The 19,247-nt window shown below is 48.5% G+C and overlaps 1 protein-coding gene across 1 annotated transcript in view; it reads left to right on the plus strand.

The window, feature by feature from the left end:
• The window catches only part of DDX27 (DEAD-box helicase 27), a 52,569-nt gene that overhangs the window by 21,541 nt on the left and 11,781 nt on the right, over window positions 1–19,247 (plus strand). Inside the window, exons 3-11 of the mRNA XM_054467463.2 lie at window positions 5,439–5,867; window positions 8,602–8,748; window positions 10,243–10,302; window positions 10,554–10,719; window positions 12,215–12,261; window positions 12,383–12,469; window positions 13,700–13,805; window positions 15,660–15,833; window positions 17,140–17,290. Of these exons, the coding sequence (XP_054323438.1) occupies window positions 5,775–5,867; window positions 8,602–8,748; window positions 10,243–10,302; window positions 10,554–10,719; window positions 12,215–12,261; window positions 12,383–12,469; window positions 13,700–13,805; window positions 15,660–15,833; window positions 17,140–17,290 (1,031 nt within the window). The 5' untranslated portion in view covers window positions 5,439–5,774. The remainder of the gene's footprint in view (window positions 1–5,438; window positions 5,868–8,601; window positions 8,749–10,242; window positions 10,303–10,553; window positions 10,720–12,214; window positions 12,262–12,382; window positions 12,470–13,699; window positions 13,806–15,659; window positions 15,834–17,139; window positions 17,291–19,247) is intronic.

Genomic DNA, 19,247 nt, shown 5'->3' on the forward strand with positions numbered 1-19,247 from the left:
CCTCACCAACACCACCCTATTTAGTCCTCCCAACAGCCATATAAAGTAGATAAAAAATATCACTACTGTCTCTTTCAAGCTCTGTTTTCAAAAGGTGAGGTATAAGCAATCAAGTAAAATGGAGATGGAAAACTGAAAACCACGAAAAGATCAAGGCTTGCCCATGGAACACAGATAACGTCCAAGTGATAATCATTCTATGCTTGAATCGGAAGATTTGGGGCCATGGCCAGGTGGGTGGCTCATGCCTGTAATCCCAGCACTTTGGGAGGCCGAGGCGGGTGGGTCACTGAGGTCAGGAGTTCAAGACCAGCCTCGCCAACCTGGTGAAATGTTGTTCCTAATGAAAGTACAAAAAATTAGCTGGGCATGGTGATGCACCCCTGTAATCCCAGTTTCTTGGGAGGCTGAGGCAGGGGAATAGCTTGAACCCAGGAGATGGAGGTTGCAGTGAGCCAAGATCGTGCCACTGCCTTCCAGCCTGGGCAACAGAGCTAAACTCTATCATAAAACAAAACAAAACAAAACAAAAAGAAGGACTGGGCATAGTGGCTCATGCTTGTAATTCCAGCACTTTGGGAGGCCAAGGTGGGTGGATCACCTGAGGTCAGGAGTTCAAGACCAGCCCAGCCAACAAGGCGAAAACCCGTCACGACTAAACATACAAAAATTAGCCAGGCATGGTGACATGCGCCTGTAGTCCCAGCTACTTGGGAGGCTGAGGCAGGAGAACCACTTGAACCCGGGAGGCAGAAGTTGTAGTGAGCTGAGATTGTGCCATTGCACTCCAGCCTGGGTGACAGAGTGAGATTCTGTCTCAAAAAAAAAAAAAAAAAAAAAAAAAACCCACCAACAATAACAACAAGAAGATTTGGGTCCATGTCTAAGAGATAATGTCTAGGTCTCAAACAGACCTACAGTCAAATGTCTGCCACCCCCCTTACTGTATAGAAGGTAAGCTGCTCACTTTCTGGGCTTGGGTTCCTCATCTGTCCAATGGGAATAGCTCATAGAGTCATGAGGATTAAATGAGATCACGCTTGTGAAGCAGCAGGCATGAATTTAGCTCTCTTGCTTTTCCTCTGATTCCACATTGCTAATCAAGTTCAGCCTCATGACCTAATTACTTCCCAAAGCTCCCACCTCCTAATGCATCAGTTGGGATTAGAATTTCAACACATGAATTTGTGGGGGACACAAACATTTAGTCCATAACAGAAGGAACATGGGATCAATTAGGATTAGATTCAGTTGCATGTGACAACAAAACAAAACAACAGTGGTTTCAACAACATAGCAGACAATTTGACCTCACATAAATGAAGGCTGAGGAAGTCTGAGGTTGCTAGTCCAAGGCTTACATGGCTGTGCTCCCTAAAGACCTTAGAAGCGCAGGCTCCTTCCAGCTCTCTGATCCACCATCCTCATCCTCCTGGCCCAAGATGGGAAAGAGAGTGACAGCCACTCCATCCAAATCTGTTCCCACTTTGGGGCTTTTGCACTTGCTGTTTTTTTTCCTAGAAATCTTCATCTGGTGCCTCTTTATGTGCCTTTGAGTCTCAGCTTTGGAACGTGGTCACTGTCTCAGAGAGGGCTCCCCTGACCACATGCCTCAGGCCCCTCTTGTTGACCTGCCTTTTATTCTTCATCTCACTTATCACCTGTATGTATCACGTGGTTCTGAGACCTACCAACCTTCTGACCTTGGGCAATTTCCTTAATTTCCCAGAGCCTCAATTTCTTCACCTGTAAAATGGGGATATAACAGCACCCATAGGAAACTTATACTTTAGATTCATGAGAGTGGTTGGCTCTTGAGTGCTGGGGAGAAATGAGACGGTGATATCTACAGTGTCCACAACAGAGCTTGGAACAAAGTAGGATCTCAATAACATTTGTGGAATTAAGGAAAATGTTATGTTAATAAACTCATCTTCAGTTGGTACCACTACTCAACAGTAGAATATTGCTCAACATTGATTACTGAGTAACATCCACTTTGACTCTCTGAGAATAAAATCAGTAGAAAACTCCCTGCTTTGCTGGATGCAGTGGCTGATGCCTGTAATTCCAGCACTGTGGGAGTCTGAGGTGGGTGGATTGATTGAGGCCAGGAGTTCGAGACCAGACTGGCCAACATGGTGAGACCCGAGTTTCTTCTAAAAATACAAAAATTAGCTGGGTGTGGTGGCACATGCCTATAATCCCAGGTACTTGGAAGGCTGAGGCAGGAGAATCATTTGAACCCGGGAGGCAGAGGTTGCAGTGAGCCAAGGTTGCACCACTGTACTCCAGCCTGGGTGATATAGCAAGACTATGTCTCAAAAAAAAAAAAAAAAAAAAGAAAAGAAAAGAAAAAGAAGAAGAGAAAAAGAAGAAGAAGAAGAAGAAAACTCTTTGCTTTGAATTGGGGGGCACAGCTGGGTGCAGTGGCCCACACCTATAGTTCCAGCTATGCAAGAGGCTGAGGCTGGAGGATCACTTGAGCCCAGGAGTTCCAGTTCAGTGTGGGCAACATGGCGAGACCCTTATCTTTTAAAATAAATCCCTCAAGGCTGGGTGCGGTGGCTCACGCCTGTAATCCTAGCATTTTGGGAGGCCAAGGCAGGTGGATCCCTTGAGGTCAGGAGCTCGAGACCAACCTGGCTAACATGGTGTAACCCCATCTCTACTAAAAATACAAAAAAGTTAGCTGGGCATGGTGGCGGGTGCCTGTAATCCCAGCTACTCAGGAGGCTGAGGCACAAGAGTCGCTTGGAGCCAGGAGGCGGAGGTTGCAGTGAGCTGAGATCATGCCCCTGCACTCCAGCCTGGGTGACAAAGTGAGACTCATCTCAAAAAATAAGTAATTAATTAAAAAAAATTAAAAACTCTCAAAATAAAAAAAACGAATTGAGGGGAGAAAACTTCATTCTCCTGAGCATAGCTAATGTTCTAGGACTGATGTGAAACCCCCAAAGAGAAAAATAAGAATTTTTTTTTTTCCTTTTTCCCAGTCTGTTCCTTTTAGACTTGGGTTTGGGAGGGAGATAAAAAAATGACATTGATGTGGCAAGGAAGTAGGCTGGGGTGAAAGTTGAGATCGATTTCATAGGAAGGTGAAGCAGATCTCTGAAGCTCCCAACATCTTTGACCTCCAAGGATCTCAGAAGACTTGCTCATTCTTGGGCAAAGCTTTCAAGATCTTCACATCTGCCTACATCTTATCCATTGCAAATCATTCTGGGGAATTAGGATGTGAAGGCAGCCAGGATTTGGCCCCATCAAATAAAGAGGTAATAAGATTGCAACCCACGGGGCACAGATCTCCAAAGAGATGGTGCTGATGTCTCTGAGCCCAGAGGCTCACATGGGGCTGGGACCCAAACCTTGGAGAATGAGGTGCTGCTCAGCTGTTGCTGGTGCTCTGGCTGGGTACAGAAAAGCTGGTTCTGTGAGTATTAAAAAGAAAAACAAGCAAAACCCCCCCTGCGCTGTCAAACGGAATGAAATTGCTGCTTCTAGGGAGAAATGCTGCTGGAGTGACACAGGAATGCGAAATAGAACAAGACCAAGTTCCCGCTTCCTCCTCCAGCTCTCCGTTCTCTCTCACACGCGCCCCCTGCTGGCACATCCTAACAAGGAACTTGATGGCAAAGTACAAACATGGTTCCCGGAGTCCCACCGCAGGTACATGAGCCAGGTATAGAAGGGTTAGTTTGAAGCTGACAGTACCGTAATAACGGGCACAGCTTATTAATTTGAAAACTATTAGATGAAACTACGCAAAGAACCAAGAACAAAAACTTGTGTTCCCCAATACCATTTGCATCCTTTGTATCCGGAGTTTTTCTTTAGCTGTTGTATATCCTTCCTAACAGTGTCCTTATTTTATAAATAACTAGGAAGTTACCCAAGGCCACACAGTAAGCAGCAGAAGCAGGATTTGAATCAAGGCTGTGTGGCTCCAAAGCCCATCCTTTTTTTTTTCTTTTTAAAATATATATATATATTTTTAGGCCAGGCGCGGTGGCTGTAATCCCAGCTACTTGGGAGGCTGAGGCAGGAGAGTCGCTTGAACCCAGGAGGTGGAGGCTGCAGTAAGCCGAGATCGCGCCACTACACTCTCACCTGGGCGACAGAGTGAGACCCTGTCTCAAAAAAAAAAAATAAAATAAAATAAAATAAAAATTTTTTTTGAAACGGAGTTTCGCTCTTGTTGCCCAGGCCGGAGTGCAATGGTGTGATCTCAGCTCACCGCAACTTCCGCCTCCTGGGTTCAAGCGATTCTCCTGCCTTAGCCTCCCGAGTAGCTGGGATTACAGGCACACACCACCATGCCTGGCTAATTTTTTGTATTTTTAGTACAGACGGAGTTTCACCATGTTGGTCAGGCTGGTCTTAAACTCCTGATCTCAGGTGATCCACCTGCCTTGGCCTCCCAAAGTGCTGGGATTACAGGCGCGAGTCACCGCGCCCAGCTAGCAATATATATATTTTTTAATTCACATTTTCCATCACTCCCTACAAAGCCCAATCTTTTTTTTTTTTTGAGACGGAGTCTTGCTCTGTCGCCCAGGCTGGAGTGCAGTGGCCCAATCTCGGCTCACTGCAAGCTCTGCCTCCCGGGTTCACGCCATTCTCCTGCCTCAGCCTCCTGAGTAGCTGGGACTACAGGCGCCCGCCACCACGCCCGGCTAATTTTTTGTATTTTTAGTAGAGACGGGGTTTCACCGTGTTAGCCAGGATGGTCTCGATCTCCTGACCTCGTGATCTGCCCGCCTCGGCCTCTCAAAGTGTTGGGATTACAGGCGTGAGCCACCACGCCCAGCCAAAACGTTTTTAATTAAAAAAAAAAAAATATATATATATATACACACACATATATACGTATATATGTGTGTGTATATATATGTGATGGGGTCTTGCCATGTTGCCCAGGATTGTCTGGAACTCCTGAACACAAGCGATGCACCCACCTGGCCTCCGAAAGTGCCGTGACTAAAGGTGTGAGCTACCTTGCCTGGTCTTGATTTTTATTTTCTTCTGAGATTTTTTTTCCCCTACAATAAACATTAATTTTAATTAAAAAGTTTCGGGGCTGTGCGCAGTGGCTCACACCTGTAATCCCAGCAGTTTCCCAAATTGCCGAGGCAGGAGGATTGCTTGAGCCCAGGAGTTCGACACCAGCCTGGGCAACATGGTGAAACTCCGCCGGGCGTGGTGGTGGCGCCTGTAATTTCCAGTTACTCAGAAGGCTGAGGCGGGAGGATCGCTTGAGCCCGGGAAGTCGGGGTTGCAGTGAGCCATGATCTCCACTGCACTCCAGCCTGGGCGACAGAGCCAAACCCTGCCTCAAAAAAAAAAAAAAAAAAAAAGACAAAAAATTACTTAGAATTTTACAATTTTACCACCCAGAAGCAATCACAGCTAACAGCTTATTGTATTTTCTTCCACAGCTTTTTTGTATCTAAATATACACATCTAGAGTTTATAAATGCAACTCTTTAGACTCTCTCACCCTTGCACCCTCCTCAAATACTCCCACCGTTTTGAGGCCGGAGACAATGGAATTTGCTTACCTAAAAAGCCCCGCCCCTTGATGTCGTCACACGAAACCAAACACGCCCCATATTACCGCATGCGCACTCTTAAGAGGTCGAACGGGGAGGCCGGCAGGGGCTCTGGAACGGAAGTGACGCATAGTACTTCCGCAAGGACAACGAGAAGGCTGCGAAAAGTTAAGGGCCGGACTGCACGCTGTGCTCGCTTCCGGAAGTGGCTTCTGCGACAACATGCTTGCGGACCTCGGCTTAATCGGGACCATAGGCGAGGATGACGAGGTGCCGGTGGAGCCCGAGTCTGACTCCGGGGACGAGGAAGAGGAGGTATGCGCACGGTTCTGGTCTTTGGGTTTCCTTGACTGCTTCCCTTCCTCGCGATTCCTCAGGTCCCTGTCCCCGAATCCTGATCATCCCCTGCCAGCCCCGGAAGTTTCCCCAAAAGGATCTCACCAGGACCCCAAGATCTTCCTGAGTTTCCCCGCCACTAGGTTTTCTCTACGTCCGCCTGCTTCTTTAGCCGTGTCGTTCCCTGTCTCCTTGCTGAACTCAGTATCCATTCACTGAACTGATACTTAACCACGCCCTGTGTAAGAGACAGCGGGTTTCTTACACCTTGTAAGAGGTGAAGTGAGCCATGGTTCCTGCTCAAGGAGCCATGGTTAGCTGTCCTTTCGTATGTTCATCGAGCCAGTGTTTATTGAATACTTAACGCGTGCTAGACTTAGTGTTAAGCGTTGGGGACGTAGCAATGAACAAGGTGAGTGCCACTCTCCTGAAGCGTATGGTGGTGTGGGGGCTTGTAGACATTAAGCAGTATGGCAATTAAAGAGGGATTGCTGTTCTGAAAAGGATGCTTGCCCTTCAAACATTCAGCCCAGATGTTGTCCCCTCTGCACTCTCATCTGTCTGCTTGATACGTTTATTCAGATGTCCCATGGCCTCTACAAATTCAACTCCTCCAAAGCTGAACTTGTGTTCACTCTCATCGTGTTACCTTCTCAAGCCAGAAACCTTAGAGTTATTCTTGACAGTTTTTTCTTCCTCACCGCCGCCAGTGCTCTGCAAGCTAGCTCATGAATCTCTCTTAAGCTTCTCCCGCCTCTCTCCATTCACACTGTACCCACCCTAGCTCCGGCTACTGCTGTCTCATGCTTGCACACCAGCACACCTGCAGTCCAAACATACTTCATCTTCATCTCTTTATCTTGAGCACTTCCCAGTGTATTCTTCGCTTAGCAGCAGAGGGATCTCTTTGCGATACAGTCACGTTAGAGACCTCCCTTGCTTAAAACTCTCCAGCCTGCTGGTAGAGACCCCAGGGCCTGTCCACCTTGCAAAGACTCCTCAGGCAGCGTCTGGGTCCCGCACACTGTCCCCATTTCCCCGATGTCCCCTGCGGGCGCGGGCGGCCACCAGGCCTGCTGGCTGCGGCCCCCTCCCGGACATGCCTTGGCTCAGCCCGCTGCGTGGGAGGTCATGGGCCATTCCCTGAGGAGCCGGGCCCCTGCACAGTGCCCGGTCACACCCGTGATGCGGGGCTGGCCTCCAACCCTGCAGACCGCGCCGGGCACCAACTCAGTGTTTGGTGTTTGTCTGTGTTTGTTTTTCAAGAAATGATTCAAATTGCTAAAAACAAAACAAAACAAAAAAATCTCTCCAGCCTGCTTTCACGTGGCTTTCAAGGTCCTCACGATCTTGTCCTTTCCGCCTTGACTTTCATCTCTCACAGCTCTCTTCTTCATGACCAACGCTCCAGTCTCATTCACTTCATTTTTTTTTGAGACAGAGTCTTGTTCGGTCGCCCAGGGTGGAGTGCAGTGGTGTGATCTCGGCTCACTGCAGCCTCCATCTCCCAGGTTCAGGCAATCCTCCTGCCTCAGCCTCCCTAGTAGCTGGGACTACAGGCATGCACCACCACTCCCGGCTAATTTTTTGTATTTTTAGTAGAGACGGGGTTTCACCATGTTGGCTAAGCTGGCCTCAAACTCCTGACCTCAGCTGATCCACCCGTGTCAGCCTCCTAAAGTGCTGGGATAACAGGTGTGAGCCACCCTGCCCGGCCCAATACATTGTTATTGACTGTAGTCACCATACTGTACGTTGGATCCCCAGAACTTGTACATTGCAAAACTGAAGAGTGTGTACCCTGTGACCAACATCTCTCCATTTCCACCACACCCCAGCCCTTGGCAACTGCCATTCTACTCTCTGTTTCTATGGATTTCACTTTTTTTGATTCCGTATGCATTCTGTAATGAGAAATGCAGTGTTCTGTATACGTTCATTGGGATGAAGCTTTTTAATTGTGCTGTTCAAATTTTCTACAGACTTACTCATTTTTGGTCTGCTTGATCTATCAGTTGCTGAGAGAGGTGTGACCCTCATTTCCTTCTTCGTTTCTATTTTTTTTGAGGCCGTGTCTTGCTCTGTCACGCAGGCTGGGGTACAGTGGCGCAATCTCGGCTCACCACAACCTCTGCCTCCTGGGTTCAAGCAATTCTCCTGCCTTGGCCTCCTGAGTAGCTGGGATTACAGGCATACGCTAGCATGCCCAGCTAATTTTTTTGTATTTCTTCTTTTTTTTGAGATGGAGTTTCACTCTGTTGCCCAGGCAGGAGTTCAATGATGTGGTCTCGGCTCACTGCACCCTCCGCCTCCCATGTTCAAGCAATTCTCCTGCCTCAGCCTCTCAAGTAGCTGGGACTATAGGCGCCTGCCACCACACCTGGCTAATTTTTATATTTTTAGTAGAGACAGGGTTTCACCATAGTGGCCAGGCTGGTCTTGAACTCCTGACCTCGTGATCCACCCACCTCGGCCTCCCAAAGTGCTGGGATTACAGGCATGAGCCACCACGCCCGTCTTTTTTGTATTTTTAGTAGAGACTGTGTTTCATCATGTTGGTCAGGCTGGTCTTGAACTCCTGACCTTGTCTGCATGCCTTGGCCTCCTAAAGTGCTGGGATTACAGGTGTGAGCCGCTGGTGCCTGGCCCCTTCCTTGCTTTCTATCACTCTTCATCTCAGCCCCAAAGTCACTCTGTCTCTTACTCTCCCCAGGGGCCCATTGTGCTGGGCAGACGACAAAAAGCCTTGGGGAAGAACCGCAGTGCTGATTTCAACCCTGATTTCGTTTTCACTGAGAAGGAGGGGACGTATGATGGCAGCTGGGCCCTGGCTGATGTCATGAGCCAACTCAAGAAGAAGGTGAGACTAACAGTGATGGACAGCTCCAGACTTTGGGCTATTAAGATTGGACTGTGGGTTTCAGGGCCTAGCCCTGACCTGACTGACCATCTGTTTACATTCAGCAGATACTAGAACTCCTTTGAAAATAACTGGTTAAAAAAGACAGAAGAAAATACCTGATATACTTTTGATGAGATGGGCACAGGGTTCACAAATGACTCAGTGTCTTTTTTTTTTTTTTTTTCTGAGTCTGCTTGCTGGGGAAGACTCGTTTTTAATACCAAACAAAGTATGAGCACTTGCCAGGTGGTCTCCTGTGGTGTCACTGTGCAGCATCCCTGGTTCCCACACAGCACAGCCAAAGCTACCACAGATGTCATCGTCATCTGCTTGTTTGCCAAGATCCCATGCCTTTCTGTGAATCTGGTTAAACTAGAAGATGCATCTAAGTTATTTTCCATTTCATGTGCTTCAAAGAGAAATATTGCCTGTCCAGAACAGTTTAATCCAGGCTTTGCTGGTCCTTATTCTGATTGAAGTAAACCAGCATTGCCTTTTCTTTTTTTTTTGAGACAGAGTCTCTCTTCGTTGCTCAGGCTGGAGTGTAGTGGCGCCATCTCGGCTCACTGCAACCTCTGCCTCCTGAGTTTAAGTGATTCTTGTACCTTAGCCTCCTGAGTCGCTGGGATTACAGGTGCCCACCACCATGCCCAGCTAATTTTGTGTAGTTTTTTTTTTTTTTGCTTTTGAGATGGAGTCTCACTCTGTCACCCAGGCTGGAGTGCAATGGTACGATCTTGGCTCACTGCAACCTCTGCCTCCTGGGTTCAAGCGATTCTCCTGCCTCAGCCTCCTGAGTAGCTGGGATTACAGGCATGTGCCACCATGCCTGGCAATTTTGTATTTATAGTAGAGATGGGTTTTCTCCATGTTGGTCAGGCTGGTGTCGAACTCCTGACCTCAGGTGATCCACCTGCCTCAGCCTCCCAAAGTGCTGGGATTACAGGCGTGAGCCACTGCGCTCAGCCGTACTAGCATTGCCTTTTCAAGATCATCTGGAGAGGATTAAAAAATTTTTTTTTTTTTTTTTGAGACAGAGTTTTGCTCTTGTTGCCCAGGCTGGATGGCAATGGCGCGATCTCGGCTCACCGCAACCTCCGCCTTCCAGGTTCAAGCAGTTCTCCTGTCTCAGCCTCCCCAGTAGCTGGGATTATAGACATGCACCACCACACCTGGCTAATCTTGTATTTTTTTAGTAGAGATGGGGTTTCTCCATGTTGAGGCTGGTCTCGGACTCCAGACCTCAGGTGATCTGCCCGCCTCGGCCTCCCAAAGTGCTGGGATTACAGGCGTGAGCCACCGCGCCCGGCCTAAAATTTTTATATATATATGTATATGTATTTTCAGAGAAGGCCAAAATTTTTTCTTTTTCAAGTTAATTATGAAGAGTTTGTTTTCTTATTTGATGTTTCAATGAAAATTGCTTTTTCACCTCTTTATTTTTATCTGCAGAGGGCAGCCACTACATTAGATGAGAAGATTGAGAAAGTTCGAAAGAAAAGGAAAACAGAGGTGAGAAGAAAAGTGGCTATTTCTCGTTCTTAGGCCCCACACTTTACTCTCGCCGCGACCCCAGCATCTCTCTGGAAGCCCTTACAGAGCGGGGCATGGCTGGGGCAGGCACGCTCTTCTGTGTGTTTGCTGTGAATCTGTACTGAGAATCCCCACAGCCGTCTGTTCAGGCCGGAGAGCTTCCTATCGCTCTACTTAGGTTCTGGATTTCTAGAAGTTTCTCATCACCCTCGCTTTAATTTTTTTCCCAGGATAAAGAAGCCAAGTCTGGGAAGTTGGAGAAGGAGAAAGAAGCAAAGGAAGGTTCTGAACTAAAGGAGCAGGAAGACCTTCAAGGGAATGATGAGGAAGGCCCAGAAGATGAAGCCTCAGAGACCGACTACTCATCAGCTGATGAGAACATCCTCACCAAAGCAGGTAGACGTTACGGCGGAGGTGTCAGTAACGGGGACAGAAGATCAGAAGGCATCCTCCTTTACTTTGTAGGGTTTCCTCCACTCTTCTGCACAGTTTATCTTTAAGCTATTCTGCCTACTACATTGAACTCCTTTCTTTTTTTTTTTTTAAGAGATGTTGGCTGGGCGCGGTGGCTTATGCCTGTAATCCCAGTACTTTGGGAGGCTGAGGTGGGTGTATCGCTTGAAGCCAGGAGTTTGAGACCAACCTGGGCAACATGGTAAAACCCCATCTCTACTGAAAATACAAAAATTAGCTTGGTGTAGTGGCATGCACCTGTAATCCCAGCCACTCAGGTGGCTGAGGTACGAGAATCACTTGAAACTGGGAGGCAGAGGTTGCAGTGAGCTGAGATTGTCCCACTGTACTTAACCCTGGGCCACAGAATGAGACCCTGTCTCAAAAAACAAAACAAAAGAGATGTGGTCTCACTCCATCCACAGGCTGGAGTGCAGTAGTGCAGTCATACCTCACTGGAAGGCTTGAACTCACTGGCTTAAGTGATCCTCCTGCCTTAGCTTCCTAAGTAGCTGGGCCTACAGGTGCATGCCCCTGCGCTTGGCTAATTTTTTTTTTTTGGGGACGGGGTCTTGCTTTGTTGCTCAGGCTAGTCTCAAATTTCTAGGCTCAAGCAGTCCTCCCGCCTTGACCTCTAAAAGTGCTGGGATTACAGGCGTGAGCCACTGTGCCCACTGAATCCTTTCTTTTAGGTTTTCTTTTCTCTTGGGATTTTGTTTGGGTTGTTGTAATTCGTAGGTAGTTTACTCTTTTCCCATCTAGCCGCATGCGGCTGCCGGATGCCACTGTGATACAAACTCATTTGGGGTGACATACTCAGATGGGTCCAGCCACATAGTGGATGCTCAATAAGTATTTCTTTTTTTTTTTTTTTGAGATGGAGTCTCACTCTGTCACTCAGGCTGGAGTGCAGCGGTACAATTTCAACTCACTGCAACCTCTGCCTCCCGGGTGCAAGCAACTCTCCTGTCTCAGCCTCCCAAGTAGCTGGGACTACAGGCACACACCAACACACCTGGCTAATTTTTGTATTTTTAGTAGAGATAGGGTTTCACCATGTTGGTCAGGCTGGTCCTAAACTCCTGACTTCAGGTGATCCACCTGCCTTGGCCTCCTAAAGTGCTGGGATTTTAGGCGTGAGCCACTGCTTCCGCCCTCAATAAGTATTTCTTGCAGAAATGTGTGCTAAAGCATCATAATACAGTGTAGTGGTCGAGAGCCTGGTCTCTGGACCAGAGTCACTGGGTTAGCTTTCTCTCTGACCTTAGGTAAGTTACTTCACCATGCTGCCACAAAGTGTCCTCATCTGTGAAACGAGGTTGATGATGGTCACCCCTCAGAGGCTGATGTGTGGCATTGGCGCTTAGGACAGTGTCCAGCAGGATGCAAGTGCTTTGTCAATCTGAGCTGTGGTCATCAGCTAAGTTTTTCTCCATAGATACACTCAAAGTAAAGGATGGGAAGAAGAAGAAGAAGAAAGGACAGGTGAGCTTGGGGCTGCGAGACAGAAAGCAGCTCGTTGGCAAACCGAAAGGAGTTTAAGGTCATTTGGGTTTCTTGGCCCTTTTTGTTGAATTCTCTTCTCTCTTTTGGTTTTCTGGTGTAGGAAGCAGGAGGATTTTTTGAAGATGCATCTCAGTACGATGAAAATCTCTCGTTCCAGGACATGAACCTTTCCCGCCCTCTTCTGAAGGTAGCAGCTTCTTGTCAAAAATTTTCTTTGTAGAAGCATGGTCTTGCTATGTTGTCCAAGCTGGTCTCAAATTCCTGGCATCAAGCAATCCTCTTGCCTCGATCTCCCAGAGTGCTGGGATTTGAGCCACTGCGCCTGGCCAGTAGTGGCTTATTTTGGCAACCATGGGATTATTGCAGCCACCCCTAACTGGACTTTCTGCTTCTCTCTTTACCTCCCTCAACTCTTATCCACACAGTTGCCAGAGAACTCTCTCTCTTTTTTTTTTTTTTTTGAGACGGAATCTCACTCTGTCGCCCAGGATGGAGTGCAGTGGCACAATCTCGGCTCACTGCAAACTCCACCTCCCGGGTTCATGCCATTCTCCTGCCTCAGCCTCCCCAGCAGCTGGGACTACAGGCACATGCTGCCACGCCCTGCTAATTTTTTGTATTTTTAGTAGAGATGGGGTTTCACCGTGTTAGCCAGGATGGTCTTGATCTCCTGACCTCGTGATCTGCCCACCTCAGCCTCCCAAAGTGCTGGAATTACAGGCGTGAGCCACCACGCCCGGCTGAGAACTCTCTTAAGCAATGAGTTCCATCGTGTCCCTCCTTTTCTTCTCTAAGTCCTTCAGTACTTCCCAGTCTCACTCGTCTTAAAAGCCCGAGTCCTTATATTGACCTACAAGGCTCTGCCCCTTCTGGCCCTCTCTGATGACACCTCCTGGCACTCATTCTGCTCCGGCCACACTGGCCTCCTTGCTGGCCCTCAAATAGGTTAGGCCTCCTCTTCCTCAGGGCCCTTGCACTTGCTGTTCCCTCTGCCTGGAAGACTCTTCCAGAAATCTTTTCTGGTGCTCTCTAGCTTCCTTCAGGATTCAACTCAGTATCCCTTGCTCAGTGAGACCTTCCCTGGCAGTCCTACTATGAATAGCACTCCCCCCGCTGCCCGTCTGGCCACTGCATTGTTTTCCGCAGCATATCTCCATATGACTTGTGTTTGTTTTTTGGTCTGTTTCTACCAGACTGTAAGATTACTGAGGGCAGGGTTTTTATTTCTTTTATTTACTGCTGTGTCCTCAGTGTCTAGAGCACCACCTCACACATAGTAGGCGCTCAGTGAATGTTTGTGGAATGAATGATTGGTGGGGATTGGTGTGGTCCCCACCTGTCTGGAAACCTGCCCTGTTTGTGTTGTGCTGAGACTTCCCCCGCTCAACCCTGTCTGACCCATTTCTTTTTTCCTCAGGCCATTACAGCCATGGGCTTCAAGCAGCCCACCCCGATCCAGAAGGCGTGCATACCTGTGGGTCTATTGGGGAAGGACATCTGTGCCTGTGCAGCCACTGGGACAGGTGAAAAGGATAGGGACCCAGGGTGGGCAGAAGGGTGTTAACGGCCAGGGCTGGGCTCTAGGTTGACTTACCAAAAGGCTGGTTTGCTAAATAAATATTCTTGGTGTTTTGAACTATTTTGTTTTTATTTTTTATTTTGTAGAGATAGGGGTCTCACTTTGTTGTCCAGGCTGGTCTTGAATTCCTAGGTTCAGGATCAAGCGATCGATTTTCCTATCTTGGCCTCCCAAAGTTCTGGGATTACAGGCATGAGCCACTGTGCCTGGCCATAAAATTTTTGTAACACAAAAAAGATATTGGTGCAATTGAGAGAGTAAAGGACTTTTAAATTTTTAACCACTTTATTTGGAAGTATTTGTAGATCAGTGGCAAGTTGCAAAAATAATGCATAGGGTCTCTCGAATCCTTCATCAATGGTGACATCCCACATAACTGTAGGACAAAATCAAAACCAGGAAATTGGCACTTGATACAACAGTGTTTCCTAGACTGCAGAGCTTACTCAGTTTACTGAAGGATTAATTTTTTGTTTTGAGATGGAGTCTCACTCTGTCACCCAGGCTGGAGTGCAGTGGTGCAATCTCGGCTCACTGCAACCTCTGCCTCCTGTGTTCAGGTGATTCTCCTGCCTCAGCCTCCCCAGTAGCTGGGTTTACAGGTGCCCGCCATCACACCCGGCTGATTTTTGTATTTTTAGTAGAGACAGGGTTTCACCATGTTGGCCAGGCTGGTCTCGAATTCCTGACCTCAAGTGATCCACCTGCCTCAGCCTCTCAGAGTGCTGGGATTACAGGTGTGAGCCACCGTGCCTGGCCTACTGAAGGATTAATTTTGTAAGATAAACAGTGCATGAGAGGATGTCCGGTCTAGTAATGGGCCACAAGTTTCAAAGGGTCTGATGAAGGTGATTTTCATTTAATCCTCTTGGGGTATCCCTGATCTCTGTGACTATGGCCTCCTGGCCCTGCCATATCAGAGGGGGAAAGATTTTTTTTTTTGAGACCGAGTCTCACTCTGTTGCCCAGGCTGGAGTGCAGTGGCACAATCTTGGCTCACTGCAACCTCCGCCTCCCGGGTTCAAGCGATTCTCCTGCTTCAGTCTGCTGAGTAGCTGGGATTACAGGTATGCGCCACCATGCCTGGCTAATTTTTGTATTTTTAGTAGAGACAGGGTTTTACTATCTTGGTTAGGCTGGTCTTGAACCCCTGACCTCATGATCCACCTGCCTCAGCCTTCCAAAGTGCTGGGATTACAGGCATGAGCCACTGTGCCCGGCCGTATTTTTTCTATTTCTTTTTGAGACAGAGTTTTGCTGTTGTCACCCAGGCTAGAGTGCAGTGGCACGTTCTCAGCTCACTGCAACCTCTGCCTTCAAGTGAATCTCCTTCCTCAGCCTCCTGAGTAGCTGGGATTACAGGTGCCCACCACCAAGCCTGGCTAATTTTTATGTATTTAGTAGAGACGGGATTTCACCATATTGGCCAGGCTGGTCTCGAACTCCTGACCTCAGGTGATTCGCCTGCCTTAGCCTCACAAAGTGCCGAGATTACAGGCTCCCGCCACCATGCCCAGCTAAGTTTTTTGTATTTTTAGTAGAATTGGGGCTTCACTATGTTGGCCAGGCTGGTCTTGAACTCCTGACCTCAGGTGATCCGCCTGCCTCGGCGTCCCAAACTGCTGGGATTACATATGTGAGCCTGACCATGTGATTTGAAAGCAGAAAAAATATTCTATGAAAAATAAGTTCCTTTATTTTCCCCAACCAGACGTAGTTTTTCTGTGCTCTGGTGAAAACCTAACCCTGGAGGGAACTGAACGTCTTCTCATTGCTTCCTTGCTGCCCCTCCCTCCAGGTAAAACTGCTGCCTTTGCCCTGCCTGTTTTGGAGCGTCTGATTTACAAACCCCGCCAGGCTCCAGTCACCCGCGTGCTGGTGCTGGTGCCCACCCGAGAGCTGGGCATCCAGGTGCACTCTGTCACCAGACAGCTGGCCCAGTTCTGCAACATTACCACCTGCCTGGCTGTGGGTGAGTTTCTGGCCAAGGGCTGCCAGCCCCTGAGAGACTGTGGTGGGGTGGAGGATGGATGTGCCCTGCCATCTGTTGGTGTTGGTGACAGGTGCCAGGAGAGGCCTTTGTGTTGATTGAATCCACTTAAAAACTGGAAGACTTTTTTTTTTTTTTTTTTTTTGAGACGGAAGAGTCTCGCTCTGTCACCCAGGCTGGAGTGCAGTGGCACAATTTTGGCTCACTGCAAGCTCCGCCTCCCGGGTTCACGCCATTCTTCTGCCTCGGCCTCCCAAGTAGCTGGGACTACCGCCACCACGCCTGGCTAATTTTTTGTATTTTTAGTAGAGATGGGTTTTCACCGTGTTAGCCAGGATGGTCTCGATCTCCTGACCTCGTGATCCGCCTGCCTTGGCCTCCCAAAGTGCTGGAATTACAGGTGTGAGCCACTGCACCCAGCCGACATGTTTTCATAGTGCTTTAGGTGGGTGGGATTTGATTGAGACTTAACCAACCTTCACAAATGAAACCTGAAAACTATGAACATTTTTTTCTTGGTACTGAACAAATTTGGGATACAATTTCTGCTCTGTGAGAATAATGAATCAAATATTACTTTGGGCAGCATTTTTCCAATGAAGTTATATGATAGTGTTATCTAGCCTGCATTTTGCCCTCCTTGTGCTATTGGAAGTCAGAAGTGATCTTTGTCTCCCTGTAACAGAGACTTCATCACTTTCCGCAGCTGCTTCTCTTAGTCCTTGGATGTTTCAGGCATTCTCTTTTTTTTTTTTTGAGAGGAAGTCTCATTCTGTTGCCCAGGTGGGAATGCAATGGCATGATCTCGGCTCACTGCAACCTCCACCTTCTGGGTTCAAGTGATTCTCCTACTGCTTTCCAAGTAGCTGGAATTACAGGTGTACACCACCATGCCCAGCTAATTTATGTATTTTTAATAGAGACGGGGTTTTGCCATGTTGGGTGGGCTGGTCTCGAATTCCTGACCTGAGGTGATCCACCTGCCTTGGCCTCCCAAAGTGCTGGGATTGATTACAGGCATGAGCCACCTCGCCCAGCCCATACATTCTCTTCTGAAGTGCTTTTGTGTCATCTTCATTGTTGATTTTTGCACTTAGCACAATTTTAATGACATGATCTGTCTTTCCCAGTGTGTTTCTGGGAAACCCATGTGCTTGGGCCTTTGTTAGTCTTACTCTCTCAGTGGTTTCCTCTGCATCTGGCCTGAGGCCTGGTGAGTGGCTGGTGCTCAGTCAACACCCATGAGCAGCTGACCTGGCTGCCTGGTGGGGCTCTCTCCTTTTTGCAGGTGGCTTGGACGTGAAGTCTCAGGAAGCAGCTCTTCGGGCAGCTCCTGACATCCTCATCGCCACCCCAGGCCGGCTCATCGATCACCTCCACAACTGCCCTTCCTTCCATCTGAGCAGCATCGAGGTGCTCATCCTGGACGAGGCTGACAGGTGCTTCTCACAGTGTGAGGCCCAGGGCACTGTGGGGTTCCAAGGCCCACAGCCTGGATGTGGACCTGCCACACTGCGTTATTCTTTGTGGCTCTGGGCCATGGCTGTTGGTGTACGATGCCAAATCAGCCACTTGTGCTGGGGCCTCTGCCCAGCCTTAGCCCATGTTTTTGTGTTTTTTCTCTTTCTCTATTATGGTGGTTAAGTGATAAGGCTGGTCAAATGTTGGTCCTGCCACTTCCTAAGGGAGATGTGGAAACATTTAGATTCTCAAAACAAATCTTTTCTCGTTTGTAAATGGGAGATAAGGACATACGCACATCATAGTGTTGAGGAGCTGAGGAGGGAGGAAGAGGAAGTGCCAGCGTGGCTCCCACAGGGCCTCTGTGACTGCAGCGGGGACTCCCTCTCCCCCCACCCCGCCCCCCAGCTCTCTGTTCCTCTCTGTGCCATCTGCTCACCTCTTTGCTCTGGGACTGAACAGAAGGAACTCTTCCTGAACTCTGGACTGAGGCTGGAGGTGGAGCAGGGGAAGGAGCTCGCACACAGCCCCAGGGCATGCTAAGGTTGCAGGCCCTTAATCCCTGACTCTTCACCAGCTTGGTGAATGGCAGCTCCATCCTTCCAGCTGTTCTGAATTCTTAGCGTGTCCTCCTGTTTTCACATCCCACAGCCTGCCTGTCGGCACAGCCTGTCCACACGCCCCCACTTTGTGGCTTCTGCATTTGCCATTTCCTCAGCCTGGAGCCATCTCCTGCCCCTTCAGGTTTCTGTTCCAGTTGTCATCTTGTTAGTGGGGCCTTTGCTGGCCGCCCTGTGACGGTCCTGCCCTGACTTGCTCCTCCCATCCTGCCTGCATTGTCACTGAGGGCTCATGGAGTGCCGAGTCTCCCCTCTCTCCCTAGGATACGGTATTCATGAAGGGGCTACTGCTGTACCCCCTTGCACAGGGGCATGTCTAGTATATAGCAGGCACTCAGTAAATACTTGTTGAATAACCGATTGGCTGACTCCCCCAGAACAAAAGACCCATTCCTGAGGCCTAAAGGATAAAAAAGAGTTCATTTTAAGCCAAGGGGATGTGATCTGGTTTAGGTTTTAAAGGGGGAGGGAAACTATTCAAGTATGTATCTCAAAAGACCAAAAAAGGCGGAGGAAGTGTTTGAGATTTAGAAGATCAGGAGACAGCTCTGTGTGATACCTGGACCTAGACCGTAGCCTGCACTGGGGAAAGAAATGCTGTAAGGGGTTGGGCTTGCTGAAAACATGGAATCCAAGGAATCTCGCAGATTACTATTATGTATAAAGAGAAAAAGGATCCTTTACAGTGGCGTGATCTGGCAGACACTATAGCCAAGTGACCAACCTCACATCCACAGTTCTGGAACAAACCGGCCGTCAGTATCTCATGATGGAGCATGAATGCAGGGCACATTCATGATGGAGCATGAATGCCTAGCAGCGCTGTCCCCATGAGGATTTCTCTGAATCCAGTTACTGAGAAATAATTATACGAATCCAGACTGTGAGAAGGATGAGGGGCCTTTTCGTTCCCCCTTTTTTTTTTTTTTGAGTCAGGGTCTCGCTTTGTCACCCGGGCTGGAGTGCCATGGTATGAACACCAGCTCATTGCAGCCTCTACTTCCTAGACTCAGGTGATCCTCCCATCTCAGTCCCCCGACGTAGCTAGTACTACAGGCACACGCTACCATGCCTGGCTTATTTTATATTAAATAAATAGAGACGAGGTCTCACTATGTTGTCAAGGCTGGTCTTGAACTCCTGGGCTTAAGAGACCCTCCTGCCTCGACCTCCCAAAGTTTTGGGATTATAGGCATGAGCCACCTTGCCCAGCCCCAGCTCATTTTTGTATTTTTTGTGGAGATGAGGTTTTGCTATGCTGCCCAGGCTGAGGGGGCTTTTCTAGATGCAGGAAGACTAGAGACATGGCAGCCAG

This window comes from Pongo pygmaeus, chromosome 21 (assembly GCF_028885625.2).
Source record: "Pongo pygmaeus isolate AG05252 chromosome 21, NHGRI_mPonPyg2-v2.0_pri, whole genome shotgun sequence".
NCBI classification, from domain to species: Eukaryota; Metazoa; Chordata; class Mammalia; order Primates; family Hominidae; genus Pongo; species Pongo pygmaeus.